Raw genomic sequence first — 18065 nt, 5'->3', positions numbered from 1 at the left:
CTGTATCATTTTTCCATGAGAAAATTTTACATTTAATGAATTCTTAAATGAATTTTCATAATTCTTATGAGATTGAGTAAAAATATACATTTAATAAGGTGAACAAGGAAAAGAGAAACAATATTAGTCTCATATGAGTTCATTTTAACTATATCTTCAAGTTCACTTAATTACATTTAAATTATAGGTTTTTAAAATTAAAGTGAAAGTAACAAATCACAGGATCAATCTTTGCAAGTTATACAATTCAGTGGAATTTAGTGCATTCACAATTTTGTACAAATACTGCCTCTATTTAGTCCTAAAATTTTTCATAACCTCCAAATAAGTCTAAACCCAGTAAGCTGTCATTTCTCTCAGACCCTGACAACTAATCAATCTACTTTTCATATCTATGGATTTGCCATTCTGAAAATTTCCTATAAATAAAATCACATAGTATGTGATATCTTGTGTCTGATTTTTTTTTTCATTTATCATAAATGAAGTTTCATCCAGGCTATAGTGCAGAGGTTAAAGTGTCTGCCTGCAATGTGGGAGACCTGGGTTCGATCTCTGGGTCAGAAAGATCCCCTGGAGAAGGAAATGGCAACCCACTCCAGTATTCTTGCCTGGAGAATACCATGGACGGAGGAGATCGGTGGGCTACAGTCCACGGGTCGCAAAGAGTGGGACACGACTGAGCAACTTCACTTAATAGCATGAATCTGTACTTTATTCCTTCTTATGGTTATGATATAATTCACAGTCTGGAACTATATTTTGTTTACTCGCTTAACAGTTGATGGACATTTCTGTTGTTTTCACCTTTTTGCTACTGTGAATGTGCTGCTATGAACACTTGTGTACAGGTATTTGAATATCTGCTTTTATTTCACTTAAGTATTGATGTAAAAGTGGAATTACTGAGTCAAATGGTAATTCCAGTTTAACTTTCTGAGGAACCAATATATTACTTTTGAGGCCTATATGTCAACCGATATGTAAAGCTGTGTAATACACTTAGTTTTGTATATACATTGTTCAATTTTATCAATCCTTTAAATACAAATTAAGAGCCCAATTTAATATTTTTGGTATCATAATGAGATGACTGAGATACATTACTAAGAAAAAAAACTAAATGTGTTTTCTTATTTTTTCAGTGAACCTATAAAATTAAATTAGCACTCATTTTGAAAAGCAAAGTCTCAATAATTAGGAATATGATCATTCCTCAAATGGTTAAAATGCAACTGCACTGTCATTAAAAATTTATGGAAAAAGGAAAACTAGTATTCCCTTAATTGCAAAAAGGAGACAGACAAGCAACTGAGAAAGAAAAAAAATTACCATCAAAAGGTGGAAAAAAAAAAAAACCCAAAGAACTGTTTTAATATACTTCTAAAGCAGAAAACAAACTACAACAGTCAAACACATAAAAAATGTACTGTCTGGTAACACCTGAAGGAAGATAAAATAACATAAAAACATATTTTCATGCATTAAATGGCTATACTTTCATTAATGTTAGTACCAAGTGATGGACAACTTCAGTTCAGTTCAGTTCAGTTCAGTTCAGTCACTCAGTCGTGTCCAACTCTTTGAGACCCCATGAATCGCAGCACGCCAGGCCTCCCTGTCCTTCACCATCTCCCGGAGTTCCTCAGACTCACGTCCATCAAGTCAGTGATGCCATCCAGTCATCTCATCCTCTGTCGTCCCCTTCTCCTCCTGCCCCCAATCCATCCCAGCATCAGAGTTTTCCAATGAGTCAACTCTTCACATGAGGTGGCCAAAGTACTGGAGCTTCAGCTTCAGCATCATTCCTTCCAAAGAAATCCCAGGGTTGATCTCCTTCAGAATGGACTCGTTGGATCTCCTTGCAGTCCAAGGGACTCTTCGAGAGTCTTCTCCAACACCACAGTACATAGCATCAATTCTTCGGCGCTCAGGCTGCTTCACAGTCCAACTCTCACATCCATACATGACCACAGGAAAAACCATAGCCTTGACTAGAGGGACCTTAGTGGGCAAATTAATGCCTTTGCTTTTGAATATACTATCTAGGTTGGTCATAACTTTTCTTCCAAGGAGTAAGCGTCTTTTAATTTCATGGCTGTAGTTACCATCTGCAGGGCTTTTGGAGCCCCCCAAAATGAAGTCTGACACTGTTTCCACTGTTTCCCCATCTATTTCCCATGAAGTGATGGGACCAGATGCTATGATATACGTTTTCTGAATGTTGAGCTTTAAGCCAACTTTTTCACTCTCCTCTTTCACTTTCATCAAGAGGCTTTTAGTTCCTCTTCACTTTCTGCCATAAGGGTGGTGTCATCTGCATATCTGAGGTTATTGATCTTTCTCCCAGTAATCTTCATTCCAGCTTGTGTTTCTTCCGGCCCAGAGTTTCTCATGATGTACTCTGCATAGAAGTTAAATAAGCAGGGTGACAATATACAGCCTTGACACACTCCTTTTCCTATTTGGAACCAGTCTGTTATTCCATGTCCAGTTCTAACTGTTGCTTCCTGACCTGCATACAGATTTCTCAAGGGGCAGGTCAGGTGGTCTGGTATTCCCATCTCTTTCAGAATTTTCCGCAGTTTATTGTGATCAACACAGTCAAAGGCTTTTCCATAGTCAATAAGGCAGAAATATATGTTTTTCTGGAACTTCCTTGCTTTTTCCATGATCCAGCAGATGTTGGTAATTTGATCTCTGGTTCCTCTGTCTTTTCTAAAACCATCTTGAATATCAGGGAGTTCACGGTTCATGTATTGCTGAAGCCTGCCTTGGAGAATTTTGAGCATTACTTTACTAGCATGTGAGATGAGTGCAATTGTGCGGTAGTTTGAGCATTCTTTGGCATTGCCTTTCTTTGGAATTGGAATGAAAACTGACCTTTTCCAGTCCTGTGGCCGCTGCTGAGTTTTCCAAATTTGCTGGCATATTGAGTGCAACACTTTCACAGCATCATCTTTCAGGAGTTGAAACAGCCTCAACTGGAGTTCCATCACCTCCACTAGCTTTGTTTGTAGCAATGCTTTCTAAGGCCCACTTGACTTCACATTCCAAGATGTCTGGATCTAGATTAATGATCACATCATCATGATTATCTGGGTCGCGAAGATCTTTTTTGTACAGTTCTTCATTGTATTCTTTCCACCTCTTCTTAATATCTTCTGCTTCTGTTAGGTCCATACCATTTCTGTCCTTTATTGAGCCCATCTTTGCATGAAATGTTCCCTTGGTATCTCTAATTTTCTTAAAGAGATCTTTAGTCTTTCCCATTCTGTTGTTTTCCTCTATTTCTTTGCATTGATCACTGAAGGAGGCTTTCTTATCTCTTCTTGCTATTCTTTGGAACTCTGCATTCAGATGCTTAGATATATTACCTTTTCTCCTGTGCTTTGCACCTCTCTTCTTTCACAGCTATTTGTAAGGCCTCCCCAGACAGCCATTTTGCTTTTTTGCATTTCTTTTCCATGGGGATGGTCTTGATCCCTGTCTCCTGTACAATGTCACAAACCTCATTCCATAGTTCATCAGGCACTCTATCTATCAGTTCTATGCCCTTAAATCTATTTCCCACTTCCACTGTATAATCATAAGATATTTTATTTAAGTCATACCTGAATGGTCTAGCAGTTTCCCTTATTTTCTTCAGTTTGAGTCTGAAATTGGTAATAAGGAGTTCATGATCTGAGCCACAGTCAGCTCCTGGTCTTGTCTTTGTTGACTGTATAGAGCTTCTCCATCTTTGGCTGCAAAGAATGTAATCAATCTGATTTCGGTGTTGACCATCTGGTGATGTCCATGTGTAGATTCTTCTCTTCTGTTGTTGGAAGGGGGTGTTTGCTATAACCAGTGAATTTTCTTGGCAAAACTCTATTATTCTTTGCCCTGCTTCATTCTGCATTCCAAGGCCAAATTTCCCTGTTACTCCAGGTGTTTCTTGGCTTCCTACTTTTGCATTCCAGTCCCCTATAATGAAAAGGACATCTTTTTTAGGTGTTAGTTCTACAAGGTCTTGTAGGTCTTCATAAAACCGTTCAACTTCAGTTTCTTCAGCATTACTGGTTGGGGCATAGACTTGGAAATCTGTGATATTGAATGGTTTGCCTTGGAGACAAACAGAGATCATTCTGTCATTTTTGAGACTGCATCCAAGTACTGCATCTCAGACTCTTTTGTTGACCATAATGGCTACTCCATTTCTTCTGAGGGATTCCTCCCTGCAGTAGTAGATATAGTGGTCATCTGAGTTAAATTCACCCATTCCAGTCCATTTTAGTTCGCTGATTTCTAGAATGTCGACGTTCACCCTTGCCATCTCTTGTTTGACCACTTCCAATTTGCCTTGATTTATGAACTTGACATTCCAGGTTCCTATGCTATATTGCTCTTTATAGCGTTGGATCTTGCTTCTATCACCAGTCACATCCACAGCTGGGTATTGTTTTTGCTTTGGTTTCATCCCTTCATTCTTTCTGGAGTTATCTCTCCACTGATCTCCAGTAGCATATTGGGCAACTAATGACCTGGGGACTTCCTCTTTTGGTATCCTATCATTTTGCCTTTTCATATTGTTCATGGGGTTCTCAAGGCAAGAAAAGTGGCTTGCCATCCCCTTCTCCAGTGGACCATGCTCTGTCAGACCTCTCCACCATGACCCACCAGTCTTGGGTTGCCCCACAGGCATGGCTTAGTTTTATTGAGTCAGACAAGGCTGTGGTCTTAGTATGATTAGATTGACTAGTTTTCTGTGAGTTTGGTTTCAGTGTGTCTGCCCTCTGATGCCCTCTTGCAACACCTACCATCTTACTTGGGTTTCTCTTACCTTGGGCGTGGGGTATCTCTTCATGGCTGCTCCAGCAAAGCACAGCCGCTGCTCCTTACCTTGGACAAGGGGTATCTCTTTACCGCCGCCATTCCTGACCTTCAACTTGGGATAGCTCCTTTGAAGAAAGCTATTTCTTCATCAAAAGTTATATAGAATTTTAAAGCTTTTGGTATATATCTGGTGATATTTGTACTTATGCTCAGGTTTGCTTACATAAATTTCAGCTGTAGACAATCTAACTGTCCAACAATTAAGGATATTTAAATAATGACAGTTTGTTCACAGAATGCAGTGTCATGCTAGCATTAAGAATGGCATTGAAACATGTATAATATCCTATAACCCAGTCTGGATTTGATGTAGGATACAGGATGCTTAGGGGTGGTGCAGTGGGATGACCCAGAGGGATGGTACAGGGAGGGAGGTGGGAGGGGGGTTCAGGATGGGGAACACGTGTACACCCGTGGTGGATTCATGTTGATGTGTGGCAAAACCAATACAATATTTTAAAGTAATTAGCCTCCAATTAAAACAAATAAATTTAAATTAAAAAAAGAGACGGTTACAGAGCTTTATTTGGGTGTACTGAAAATGTTCTAAAACCGATCGTATTAATGATCACTCAACTCTGTGAATATACAAAAACCACTGAATCGTACTCTTTAAATTATGTGGATTGTATAGTAGGTATCCCAAAGGTGTGACCATTAAAAAAAAAAAAACTATATATAGAAAAAATTGGATATAAAAATAAAGTTTATAACATCTAAAGAAACAAAGTAAAAAAGCAGCTTACAAAAAAACTGTGTACAACATAGTATACTTATTTTTAGAAAATATATTAAAAATCACACACAAAAAAACAGAAACGTCTTACAACTGTAATCAACGAGCAGCTGAACACAAGTGAAATTTTAGTTAGACAGGAAATAAAGTCACAACAAAATATTTTTAAATTTTAAGAAAATAGTATCAACTGTTATAGGCTAATAATTTTTAATGGAAAGGATAATTTCCTATATAAAATACAAGTTCTTTTGAGGTAGAAATCTAGAGTAACACAACAATGAAAAATTCTAAAAAAGCTAAAATATTACCTCAAATATAGCACTAGGTTCATATTGTGTCATAGAAAATATATTTCAAATTTCAAGATACAGAGAGTTAATATGCTATGTAAACTGTTCCATCATCGACAAACAGAACAGAAATTCATATCTTACAAAACTAGTTTAAGCTTAATACCATGACCTTATAGAAACAGTACAAGAATGAGAGACTAATCATACATATACTGGTTAAAAAACATTTTTAATACAACCTCAGCAAATCAAATCTATTTGGGTATTATATGACTAAATTTTTATTCCATTAATAAATGACCTAAGGTTATGCATCCTATTAATATATTATATTAATATAATAAATTATATTTTGCAGTATGTAAATAGGGAGAATAAGAAAAAGGTTTAAGCTCCTCAGGAGAATCCTGAAAGATATTTTCTTTAGCATCTTCACCTGCTGTGATAATACTGAGCCCCCGCTATATGTTAATCACTGTAGCAAGTATTTACATTAGATATCTAATTTAGTTCTCCCAATAGTACTATAAAATCAGCACTATCAACACTTTAGTTACAAATGAATGCAAAGGTTAAGAAGGTGGAGTAAATTACCAAAAGTCAGTCAACTAGTAAGTGCAAAATTATTGCAAAGGCCATACTCTTAGCCACAGGGCAACACTGCCTTTCTTTCAGTGATAACGTGTATTTATCTTAATTCCAAAGCCAACATTATTTCCATTGAAATAAAAGACAAAAATGATATCTACTATCATAACTATTATTTAACACAAGTCAGAGTGACTTAGCCCAGTTAACAGAGAAAGAGTGAGTGATTTAACTTTTGGAAAGTTGGTGATAAAATAATTATTTTAAGGTGATATGATTACCTAACTAGAAAATACAAGAGAGGCAACTACCAAATTGCAAATATAAGCAGAAGATGGATGATTATAAACTAAATACAATAATTCCCTTATAAATGAGAAAAAATAATAGAAATAGATCTTATTTAAAATTGCATGAAAATAAAATAATACCAAAAGTAATATGAATAACAGATAATATCTTAAGAAATCTAAAGTTTTATTGAGAAATTATATGGATTTTCAGCATTCCATCTTCCTGGATGGAATCACTTGAACCACACAGATCAATTCCTCCAAAAGTAATCAGTACACCTATATTATCTCTGCTCCTCACTACACATGTATGTGTAGTACGTGTGTGATCAATTATGTGTGACTCTTTGTGACCCATGGACTGTAGCCTGCCAGGTTTCTCTGTCCGTGGAATTTTTTAGGCAAGCATATTGTAGTGGGTTGCCATTTCCTTCTTCGGGGTCTCTTCCTGATTGGTCCAAGAATCAAACCTGTGTCTCCTGCATTGACAGGCATATTCTTTACTGCTGAGCCACCTGGAAAGACCTATAAATTTGGGAAGGAGGCACAGTTCATCCCAGTACACATTATATGCATGAGCTAGTTCATTTACCTATACATTGGCCATTTCCAATGGTCAGCTGTACATTAAAAAGGCTGTGAACATGTGTGGAAAATTTTTGGTGGAAATGTGTGTTTATTTCTCCCAGGTAAATTGCTGGTCACAGGATAAGAGTATTTTCTATTTTGTAAGAAAATCGGCAAATTATTGTCCAAAGTTATACAATTCCTAACAGCAATTTCTACCATTTGCTTCACATTCTCAAAGACACTTAGAACTGAGTCTTTCATTTCTAGCGATTCTAGTGGGTGTGTATCTCATTGAAGTTTTAATTTGCATTTCTCTAGTGATTACTGATAATGAGCAATTTTTAATAGGATTACTAGTCATTCATATATGTTCTTTTGCAACTTGTCTCAGAGGTTTTTCCCACTTTTTTTTTTTTTTTTTTTTTTTACTGAGTTTTTGTTTTCTATAAAGGTATAGATATTCTTGCTTACAAGTTTCAGTGGATACCTTTACTGGATGGATTAAGGATTTTCCCTGCCATAGTGAGCAGGCTAAGGAGATTATAAGAATTTTAATCCATGAAATTATTCCCAGGTTTGGGCTGCCGCAGAGCCTTCAGAGTGAAAATGGTTCCACTTTTAAAGCTGTTGTATCTCAGGGGGTGTCAAAAACTCTAGGAACAGAGTATCACTTACACTGTTCCTGGAGACCCCAAATCTCAGGAAAGGTTGAAAAAGCTTATGAATGACATTATTAAGAGGCATCTGCACAAATTAACTCAAGAGACATAAAACAACTGGCTTAAAGTTCTACCCATAGTTTTAATGAGGGCTCAAATTGCCCCCCAAAAGGAGGAACTGTATCCCTTTGAAGGTATTTATGGAATACCCTTACACACAGACATTGTTATAGACCTTGAAGCCTTGGAATTAACTAATTATGTAACTCAGCTCTCAGCTTTTCAACAGGCATTAAAAGAACTCCAGGAGGTGACTCCTGACCCAGCCTCTGATTCAAGCAAGCCACTGTTTGAGCCAGGAACTAAGGTCCTGATAAAATCACTGGGATCTGGGCGGCAATCCCTTGAGCCCCTCTAGGAAAGCCCTTATCAGGTCATTTTTTCTTCTTCCACACCTGTCAAGGTGCCAGGAATTGATTCATGAGGACATCACACTCGAGTAAGGAGGTGGCACCCAGACCAGAATTAAGTGATGTTACTTTATGTCCTTATTTTCTATGCTCTTACTATTTACTTTTCAGATGGGCCTGATAATCTATGTGAGCCTGCTTCTGCTTAATCCAAAAACCCTGAGTCTGCTGTTTGACCATCAAGACAATGCCTTCCTGTCTTGGGCTCACTCCTACGCTGTATTCCACAATCGGTCTAATTGCTGGGTCTGCAGAGCACTCCCGTCTTCATCAGTGGAAGGCTTCCCGTGTTGGGCATCTCCACCTCAGGGAAAGGACTTTCTCAACGTCTGCAAATAACTTTGAAAACATCAATCACGTGTGATGCTTCTTCTTAATTTGATGACATCTAACAATCTTAAAATGGACTGGTGCAACACTTTGCACCTTAACTATGGACATAATATGACTTTTAACTTTGCTGATTGTTTTATTTTTGCAGCTTGCTCCCAGCATCTGTAACTGTGTAGCTGGATTTGTTTTTAGCCACATGAAGGCTTTTAAGTTACAAATGCTTGCTCAAACTCCTATGACTGTCACAGCTTCCTCCAAGAAGTACTTGGGGCCCCTGAATCAGACACCCTAAAGATGAGGGTTAGGAGAATATGTTGCCTCACAAATTTAGGGACAATGCCCCTTACCAGCTCAGAAGCAGTTACAGAACAAGAACAATGCCCCTTTCCCTAGGCAATTCTCCTAGGGAGAATTCTCCTAAAAGAATGAGAGGGTAACAGGCAGGAAGGCTAGGGGACCCCAAATGGAGGAAATAGGCTGCACGTGCTAGACGTTTTTTTGATCTCCCTCTTAAGTGGCAGGGGGACAAGTGTCAGATATTTTCCTCTTCTCTATACAAAACTAAAAGGAGATTTCTTTTAAAATTCTTTGCTGCCATGATGACACCTGGTTCCACCTAACTTAACTTTTCTCAATCCTTGAGCTAACCAATGCATTTTTCTTATGGAAACGTTATTCTTAAGCTATGTTAATGAACTATATATTTACCTTAGACTCTATCTTTCTTCAAGTTAGTTCGCCTAAGACTCAGAACTGACTTGACAAATCAGTATGTTTCACTCAACAAACCAGTATGCTTTACTCATGCAAGTGTTCTCTTTTGGAAAAGGTAGTCTTTTTAATAACTGTTTTATCACCAGGTTAAGTCATGCAGTTACAAAGTAGTTAGAAATTTCTAAAAGGATATTATTGTTAAAAAAAAAAAAAGAAAAGCTCATTCTTACATAAATACTCTCTAGTACTTCATTGGGGCACTACTGTTCAAAGGCCCTGGCCAAACAACTCCCAACAAAATAGAACCCCGAGTTGCTTCCAGCCCACTAGGGACGAAGCCGTGCGCAAAGATGAGGCCTCTAAACGAGGACACCAAGCCAGGGCGAGTTGGGGCCATTGGCAATGCTGCCAGCCAGACTCCGAAGAGGGAGCCCACGTGGTTTTTTCTGGGATACTCTACTTGAATTATCGTTCAATTAGTCAATGCAACAGATCTTTAAAAGAGAACAATTGATTAACATGATAAGGAGGTCACTACATTCTTTGGACTATATATCATAATTGTGGTTAGCAAATTCCGACAGCCTTAACAAAAATAGCCTCCATCATTTGCAGGTATGAAGATAACTTAATTCTCTACTGGGCTTTTTATTTTTGCTGGATGACAGTATGCAATTGACAAGCTATAAATGATACTGTTTTATGTTATAAAAATACTAGCTTTTTTCATTTATTACGTTTATAGGCATTCACTGCTTGAGTCAAGGTTAGGCTCATTAAACGATTAAAGGCAATTTTCTTACAGCAGCATGTACTTTTTCTAAAAGAATAAAATACATAAAGAGAGACAGTTTTGTTTTTTTTTGTTGTTGTTGTTTGTAACCTATAAAATCGAGTTATTTTGCTGATGTAAAATACCAGTAACTCACTTGAGAACCATGCTGCCTCCTGAAAATGCCATATACCTGCTTCTTACATGTGTCAAAGCACCTGACAGACGTGTTCAGAGCTGAAGTGGCGAGTGACTGACTGGTCTTGGCCGAGAGGGGCTTTCCTAGGGCCACAGCTGACTGTGCTGGAAGCAGCCATGGAGGGAGGCAGCACAGGCAGACGGAGAACCCTTATTTAAAGGCAAAATGCCCAAACGACTCTCTGGAGTAGCTGATTTCTACGATCACCTATTAGCTTATATATGATCCCCTAACCTTAATTTCTTTTTCTTAAAGGGCTGATTTGGATTGACTTGCTGCGAATGGTGTCCGTTACCTATTACGTCATGAGAGAGAGATTTCTGTGGTTATATGTAAACTTGTGATAGGTCTGCAGATGAAGAGGTGAAAGGGCAGTGAGGATGTCAGCCACAGCCTGGTCTATGTGAAGGTCACACCAGCTTCATTGTACACCTTGAAGACTTTCTCGATGGCGTTGACGTAGGCGGCCGTTCTCAGGTCCAGTCCCAGGTTATACTTCATGGCTGTGCGCATGATTTGCCTGGCAGAGCGCTCCATGGCGTAAGCTAGACCAGAATGCACGATGTCTTTCTCAGAGGCACCCGATATCCTGTCTTGGAACTCTGCTGTGGGTACAATGGGAATAGTTCCACCATGTTTTCCAAATTTCCTTTCCAAACTCTCTTGAACAGACATAAGCAAGTGGTAGTTAGAATCCCTTTCATATTTGAAGGTCAAACGACCATAGCTGACGTGATTCAGATTCTTCAGCCACTCAAAGTAGGACACTGTCACTCCCCCAGCATTCAAGTAGAGGTCTGGGATAACCATGATGTTCCGCTCTAGGAAAATCTTATCAGCTTCTGGAGTTGTTGGTCCGTTGGCACCTTCAGCAATGATCTTGGCTTTCACTCTGGGCGCGTTGGACCTGGTCAGCTGCTTCTCGCTGGCGGCAGGGATCAGTATGTCACAGTCGACCTCCAAGATGCTCCCTTCATAGATCTTTGCTTTGGGGAAGCCCAGGATTGTTCCATGTTGCAATTTGAAGTCTTCCAGTTCCTTTGGGTCAATACCATCTGGATTCCATATGCTGCCATCAGACTCACCAACAGCAACACATTTAGCACCAAAACGATGTAAATATCTCATAGAGTGCAGGCCCACATTACCAAATCCCTGAACCGCAAATGTTTTATCTCCAAATCCTGGTGTCATTCCTAAAATACTCATGTAAGAAGCCTCATTGATGAAGTTTTCAATCCCATGGAAAACTCCCCGGCCAGTAGCAGAGATCCGTCCATGGATTCCACCCTGACTGATGGGCTTACCAGTAACACAGGCGTGGGCATTAATATCATAGTGCCCTATGGTGCTAGCGTAGGTGTCCGCAATCCAGGACATCTCCCGCTCGCCTGTGCTCATGTCTGGGGCGGGCACGTCAATGCCAGGACCAATAAAGCCCTTCTTTGCCAGCTCCATGGTGAACCTCCTTGTGATCTTTTCCAATTCGTTATCAGTATAGTTCTTGGGATTGATCTTAACACCAGCTTTGGCACCCCCAAATGGCACATCAACCACTGCACACTTATACGTCATCAGAGAAGCCAGAGCTTTAACTTCGTCTACACTCACATCGGTCCTGTAACGGATACCTCCCTTGCAGGGCGTGCGGTGCTGGCTGTGCTGGGCCCGGTAGCCCTAGATGACTTCCCAGGAGCCGTCGTCGCGCCGGATGGGGAAGGACAGGCTCAGCACATGGTTGCAGGGCTTGATGATCCGCAGGATGCCACGCACCCGGTTCCGCTTCTGCTCCTCGGTCTCCCGGGTCTTGAGGTCCTCCACCAGCTTGTCCTCCACGATGCTGGCACCGCGGTCAAAGAAGCCCTCCACCATCTTGAAGAAGTTGGGGTCGTCCTCGCGGTCGGCCGCCGCCTCGCTGTAGTGTCGCCGAGCGGGAGGCACGGGTCCTGGCTGCGGGGCGGCGACGGCTGCAGCAGCCTGCCCGCGGGCCCGGCCCAGCAGCACGGCCGAGTCGGCAGCCGCGGAGCCCAGGGCGGCGGGCCCGACGCGGGACAGCAGCAGCGCTTCACCCAGGCACCGGTACATGGCGGCGGGACGGAGGCCACGGAGGAGAGGCGCGCTCACAGGCCCGGAGACGGATGGAGGGAGTGCAAGTGTTCTCTTAAGCTATGTTAATCAGACTATGTGTTTGCTTGGAAACCTGACTTTCTTCAAGATTCATGTCAATTGTTTTATCTCCTGGAATGATTCACCTTGTGTCAATGTTATCTCAAAATGCATGTTGTGCGTGAGGGGCCTGGTGCCACTCTCTGAGTTTTGAGACATTTCCTTTCTCTTATTATCAGCCTGCTAGTAAGTACATAACTTCCTGCTAAAGACTAGCAAGGGGGCACTGTTTCTGCCCCTTTGTGATGTCTCTGTCAGAAGCTTTCTCTATCTCTTTTATACTTTTAAAAAAGCTTTATTACACAAAAGTTCTGAGTGACCAAGCCTCATCACTGGCCCTGGATTGAACTCCTCTCCTCCAGAGGTCAAGAATCTTGGCATCTTTCATGGCTCAGCAACAACCTTTCAGGTTTTTCTCACTTTTTTTTTTTAATGAGTTTTTGTTTTCTTATTGCTGAGTTGTAAAATTTTTATTTTTATTATATACTCTGGAAATAAGATCTTTGTCAGTTACACATATTGAAAGTATTTTCTTACAGTCTGCAATTTGATTTTTCACTTTTAAAATTGTTTCCCAAAAGGCAAGTGTTTCAAATGGTTTCAATTTATCAATTTTCCTTCTTCCATGATTGATGTGTTTTATGCCATGTCTAATGACCCTCTATCTGAAAGTCAGCAAGGTGACCATATTATCTTCTAGAAACTTTATAATGTTAACTTTTACATTTAGGTCTATAATGCATGTTGAGTTCATTTTTTCTAAATGGTATGAGATAAGGGTCAGTGTTTTATCTATACATACTCAGTTTTCCCAAAACTACTTGTTGGAAAGATAACCATTGCACATTGAATTATCTTGGTACTTTACTCAAAAAGTCAATTTATTATATAGATAGCTCTATAGTGAGCTCTGAAATTTGGTAATGTAAATCTTACAACTTTGTTCTGTTTCTAAATTGTTTTGATATCACAGGTCTGCTGCTTTTACATACATGGCCCAGAATCAGTTTAAAAATTTCTGCCTATGCCCAAATCTGGTATTTTTAGTGAGATTATTTTGAAGAACAGACATCTTAATACTGAATCTTCAAATTATGAATACCAAATATCTTACCATTAATTCATGACTTTTAAATTTTTTCTCTACAATGCTTATAGTTCTCAGTGTCTAGGTCTTGCATATGTTTTGTTAAATTTATCCTTACATAATTCATATTTTCTGAAATATAATAAGATTGGTATTATTTATTTCTAAAAGACTTTACAGAATTTGGCAATGGAAATATTTGGGCCTGAAGTTTTCTTTGTGGAAAATGGTTTCTTATGAATTTAGTTTCTTACAATTCAGTAACACAATTCACATTTTTTGTGTGACATGCAACTTTCCTTTTTTTTTTTTCTTTTTCCATTTTTGAGTTCCCATTACTCAAAAATGACTCTTTTTCTCTGGTTTTATCATTTTACTTCAGGCAAAGATATTTAAGAGTTCTGGCTACATTATAAGATTTAACTTACTAATGTCCTAAGTTGAAAAGGACAAGGCCTGATAAATTTTCCTATATGGATGTTAAACTAAATGCCCTTAATCTCTATGACCAGCATCTGACTTACCTTCCCACTCATCCTGGGAGCATCAGCAGCATCAGTTTGTACACTTATTTATCTGGATTTTGATTCCCTCTTTATTTATAGCACATGCTGTTTTGAGTTTTTCTTCTATTGCAAGAGAAGCTCTAAAAATTTCTCTCACATTTTACTCAGCATGCTTTTTAAATGAAGGGTTTCCAAGCATTTTAGCTTAATTTATTACGATATTGGGATTGAAAGTCCAGACAGAATAGTAACAAAAGCCTTTTCAGAAGCCATGAAAAAAGCATATGGATTTTCTCTTTTTATATGATAATGTACTATTTTATATAAAAACATTTCTTAATTTTGAGACATCTTTGAAGTACTGATACAAACCTGATCATAATTTATAACTTTTTTAGAAATTTGCTTCAGTTTGCAAATATATTATTGGTTCATATAGTTATATAGGATAGGCCTATATTTTCCTGTCTTCACATACTATTCTCTCTACAGGGTTATCCAATTCTCTCTAAAGGGTTATGGTGAATTCAGAATTCTAATTTTTTTTACATAATATTTCTAATAGAATTATAGATTGCACAGATGTTTTAGAAAGTAATGTGGCAATAAGAATCAATGAAATTTAAATTAAAATATGCTTTAATTCAATAAATACATAAGAAATAGAATTAATGGAAATTAGCAAGTGAATGAAAAGCATTTGAGTATATGCATCTTTATTAAAGCACTAATACAAGCAAAAAAAAAAACACCTAAATGTTCAATAAATAAATCAATAAATACATTATAGTCTATTCTTAAGATCTGTTATTATATGGTTTTAAAAAAGTCACATTTCCAATGATTATTCAAGGACAAAGGAAGGCATATGATACATATTATCTGAAGCATCAGGGTATAAACTGTAGATGCTTTTATCTATAACCATATATCAGCTTGGTCATTCTGTCATTTTAGTGGAAAAAGAAATTTATTATCAATCCCTTTCACATGTGTGGAAATACAAAGTTCTCCTCGTGATTACAGGAAAATAGTAGGGACTACATTTATGATTCTAAAACTTTTATCCTACTTATGTCTAAATTATATTTGTACGTCATCTCCCATGGCTATTTTCCTCCATTTGCTACACACACATACAAGGAATAAAGCATATAAAAATTTATCATTAGAATTTTGAGATTTTAATTTTTTTAAAATTTATTTTTATTTCTTCATTAGCTTTTTTCAACATTTTATGACATTTTAATATGTACAATAGTAAATTAATAACAAAGAAATACTGATAGAAAATATGAAGAAAATAATACAATCGAAAATATTTAGTGTTTGATAATTTTATTCATAGTAACTCATGAATCTAATTCATAATTCACAGGCTCTACCAGGCAAATCAATCAGAAAATTAATGAACATAGTAAATTTACCATTCAGGTATGACCTAAAACAAATCCCTTATGACTATTCAGTGGGAGTAACAAATAGATTCAAGGGATTAGATCTGATAGAGTGCCTGAAGAACTAAGCACAGAGGTTAGTAACATTGTACAGGAGAACATGATCAACACCATCCCTAAGAAGAAGAACTGAACATGAAACAATAGACAGGTTCCAAATTGGGAAAGGAGTACATCAAGACTGTATATTGTCACTCTGCTTATTTAACTTATATGCAGAGTACATCATGAGAAACACTGGGCTGGAAGAAGTGCAAGCTGGAATCAAGATTGCTGGGAGAAATATCAATAACATCACATATGCAGATGACACCACCCTTATGGCAGAAAGTGAAGAACTAAAGAGCTTCTTGATGAAAGTGAAAGAGAAGAGTGAAAAAGCTGCCTTAAAACTCAACATTCAGAAAAATAAGATCATGGGGTTTGGCCCCATCACTTCATGGCAAATAGATGGGGAAGCAATGGAAACAGTGACAGACTTTATTTTTGGGGGGTCCAAAATCACTGCAGATGGTGACTGTAACCATGAAATTAAGAGACACTTGCTCATTGGAAGGAAAGTTATGATCAACCTAGACAGCATATTAAAAAGCAGAGATATTACTTTACCAACAAAGGTACATCTAGTCAAAGCTATGGTTTTTCCACTAGTCATGTATGGATGTGAGAGTTGGACTATAAATAAAGCTGATTGCTGATGAATTGATGCTTTTGAACTGTGGTGTTGAAGACTCTTCTGAGTCCCTTGGGCTGCATGGAGATCCAACCAGTCCATTCTAAAGGAAATCAGTCCTGAATATTCATTGGAAGGACTGATGCTGAAGCTGAAACTCCGATACTTTGGTGACCTGATGTGAAGAACTGGCTCATTTGAAAAGACCCTGATGATGGGAAAGATTGAAGGCAGGAGGAGACCGGGATGACAGAGGATGAGATGGTTGGATGGCATCACTAACACAATGGGCATGATTTTGGGTAAGCTCTGGGAGTTGGTGATGGACAGGGAGGCCTGGCATGCTGCAGTCCATGGGGCCACAAAGAGTCAGACATGACTGAGCAACTGAACTGAAGGGAAGAAGAAGAAATGCAAAAAGGCAAAATGGTTTTCCAAGGAGCCCTTACAAATATCAGAGAAAAGAAGAGACGTAAAAGGCTGTGGAGAAAAGGAAAGATATACCCATCTGAATGCAGAGTTGAAAGAATAGCAAGAAGAGATAAGAAAGCCTTCCTCAGCAATCAATGCAAAGAAATTGAGGAAAACAACAGAAGTGAAAAGACTAGATCCAAGGAAACATTTCATGCAAAAATGGGCTCGATAAAGGACAGAAATGGTATGGACCTAACAGAAGCAGAAGAGATTAAGAAGAGGTGGCAAGAATACACAGAAGAACTATGCGAAAAAGATTTTCATGACCCAGATAACCATGATGGTGTGATCATTCCCCTAGAACCAGACATTCTGGAGTGTGAAGTCAAGCAGGCCTTAGGAAGCATCATGATGAACAAAGCTAGTGGAGGTGATGGAATTTCAGTTGAGCTATTTAAAATCATAAAAGTTGAATCTGTGGAAGTGCTGCAGTCAATATGTCAGCAAATTTTCAAAAGTCAGCAGTGGCCACAAGATTAGAAAAGGTCAGTTTTCATTCCAATCCCAAATAAAGGCAATGCCAAAGAATCTTCAAACTACCGTACAATTGCACTCATCTCACACGCTAGCAAAGTAATGCACAAAATTCTCCTAGTGAGGCTTCAACAGTACGTGAATTGAGAACTTCCAGATGTTCAGGACTTAGAAAAGGCAGAGGAACCAGAAATCAAATTGCCAACATCTGTTGGGCCGTCAAAAAAGCAAGAGAATTCCAGAGTAACATCTACTTCTGCTTCAAAAGACTGATTGTGTGCATCACAACAAACTGTAAAAAATTCCTCAAGAGATGATGATACCAGATCACACTACCTGCCTCCTGAGAAATCTGTATGTAGGTCAAGAAGCAACAGTTAGTAACTGGACATGGAACAACAGACTGGTTCCAAATTGAGAAAGGAATACATAAAGACTTTATATTGTCACTCTGCTTATTTAACTTATATGCAGAGTACATTATATGGAATGCCAGACTGGATGAAGCACAAGCTGGAATCAAGATTGCTGTAGGAAATATCAATAATCTCAGATATGGGTAGATGGCACCATCCTTATGCAGAAAGTGAAGAACTAAAGGGACTCTTGATGAAAGAGAAAGAGGAGAATGAAAAAGCTGGCTTAAAACTCAACATACAGAAAACAAAGATTATGGCATCTGGTCCTATCACTTCATGGCAACTAGATGTGGAAACAATGACA

The 18065-nt window shown here is 38.5% G+C and overlaps 1 protein-coding gene across 1 annotated transcript; it reads right to left on the bottom strand.

Annotated features, from left to right (window-relative positions):
* Positions 1-9638: 9638 nt before the first annotated feature.
* LOC114108602 (glutamate dehydrogenase 1, mitochondrial-like) lies at positions 9639-12601 on the bottom strand. The gene is given in 1 exon segment (XM_027962979.3): positions 9639-12601. A coding segment is annotated over 1 exon segment (1686 nt). The 5' UTR covers positions 12591-12601; the 3' UTR covers positions 9639-10904.
* Positions 12602-18065: the final 5464 nt, after the last annotated feature.

Source organism: Ovis aries, chromosome X (assembly GCF_016772045.2).
Source record: "Ovis aries strain OAR_USU_Benz2616 breed Rambouillet chromosome X, ARS-UI_Ramb_v3.0, whole genome shotgun sequence".
NCBI lineage: Eukaryota > Metazoa > Chordata > Mammalia > Artiodactyla > Bovidae > Ovis > Ovis aries.
The sequence above is the reverse complement of the archived record's forward strand: the minus strand, read 5'-3'. Positions and strand labels throughout refer to the sequence as shown.